General features: G+C 51.9%; 1 protein-coding gene across 1 annotated transcript in view; it reads left to right on the top strand.

Annotated features, from left to right (window-relative positions):
- Dll3 (delta like canonical Notch ligand 3) overlaps nt 1–389 on the top strand; it is a 10,006-nt gene that overhangs the window by 9,341 nt on the left and 276 nt on the right. Inside the window, exons 8-9 of the mRNA XM_031385890.1 lie at nt 98–182; nt 297–389. The exon at nt 297–389 is cut by the window's right edge and continues 276 nt beyond it. Of these exons, the coding sequence (XP_031241750.1) occupies nt 98–182; nt 297–302 (91 nt within the window). The 3' untranslated portion in view covers nt 303–389. The remainder of the gene's footprint in view (nt 1–97; nt 183–296) is intronic.

The raw sequence follows: 389 nt of genomic DNA, 5'->3' as shown, positions 1-389 counted from the left end.
GGGAGGGGAGGGGAGAGGAGAGGAGAAGAGAGGAGAGGGAGAGAGAGAGAGAGAATTCGTGGGGTCTGAATTATCCCCCGTTTCTCTCCTCCCACAGTTCGTTGGCTGACTGGAATCATCCAGAAGACGGAGACTCTCGATCCATTTACATCATACCAGCCCCTTCCATTTATGCACGAGAGGTACCCATGTCCCAGGTTCCCACATTCCAGGCCTTGGGCACTTGGCTCAGTAGCAGCCAGCTCCCCTTACCCCCAATATCTTTTCTAATACTTCTTTCTCATTTCTTTCTTCAGGCCTGATCCTGATCCTGTCCCTCTCCATCATTGCCCGGAGATGGAGCCTGAATGATTTTATTTACTTTGGGGTGTCCAATCTCTGCCTCCCCC

This window comes from Mastomys coucha, unplaced genomic scaffold (assembly GCF_008632895.1).
Source record: "Mastomys coucha isolate ucsf_1 unplaced genomic scaffold, UCSF_Mcou_1 pScaffold21, whole genome shotgun sequence".
NCBI lineage: Eukaryota > Metazoa > Chordata > Mammalia > Rodentia > Muridae > Mastomys > Mastomys coucha.
Note: the sequence above shows the minus strand (reverse complement) of the source record. Positions and strands in the feature narration are given on the sequence as shown.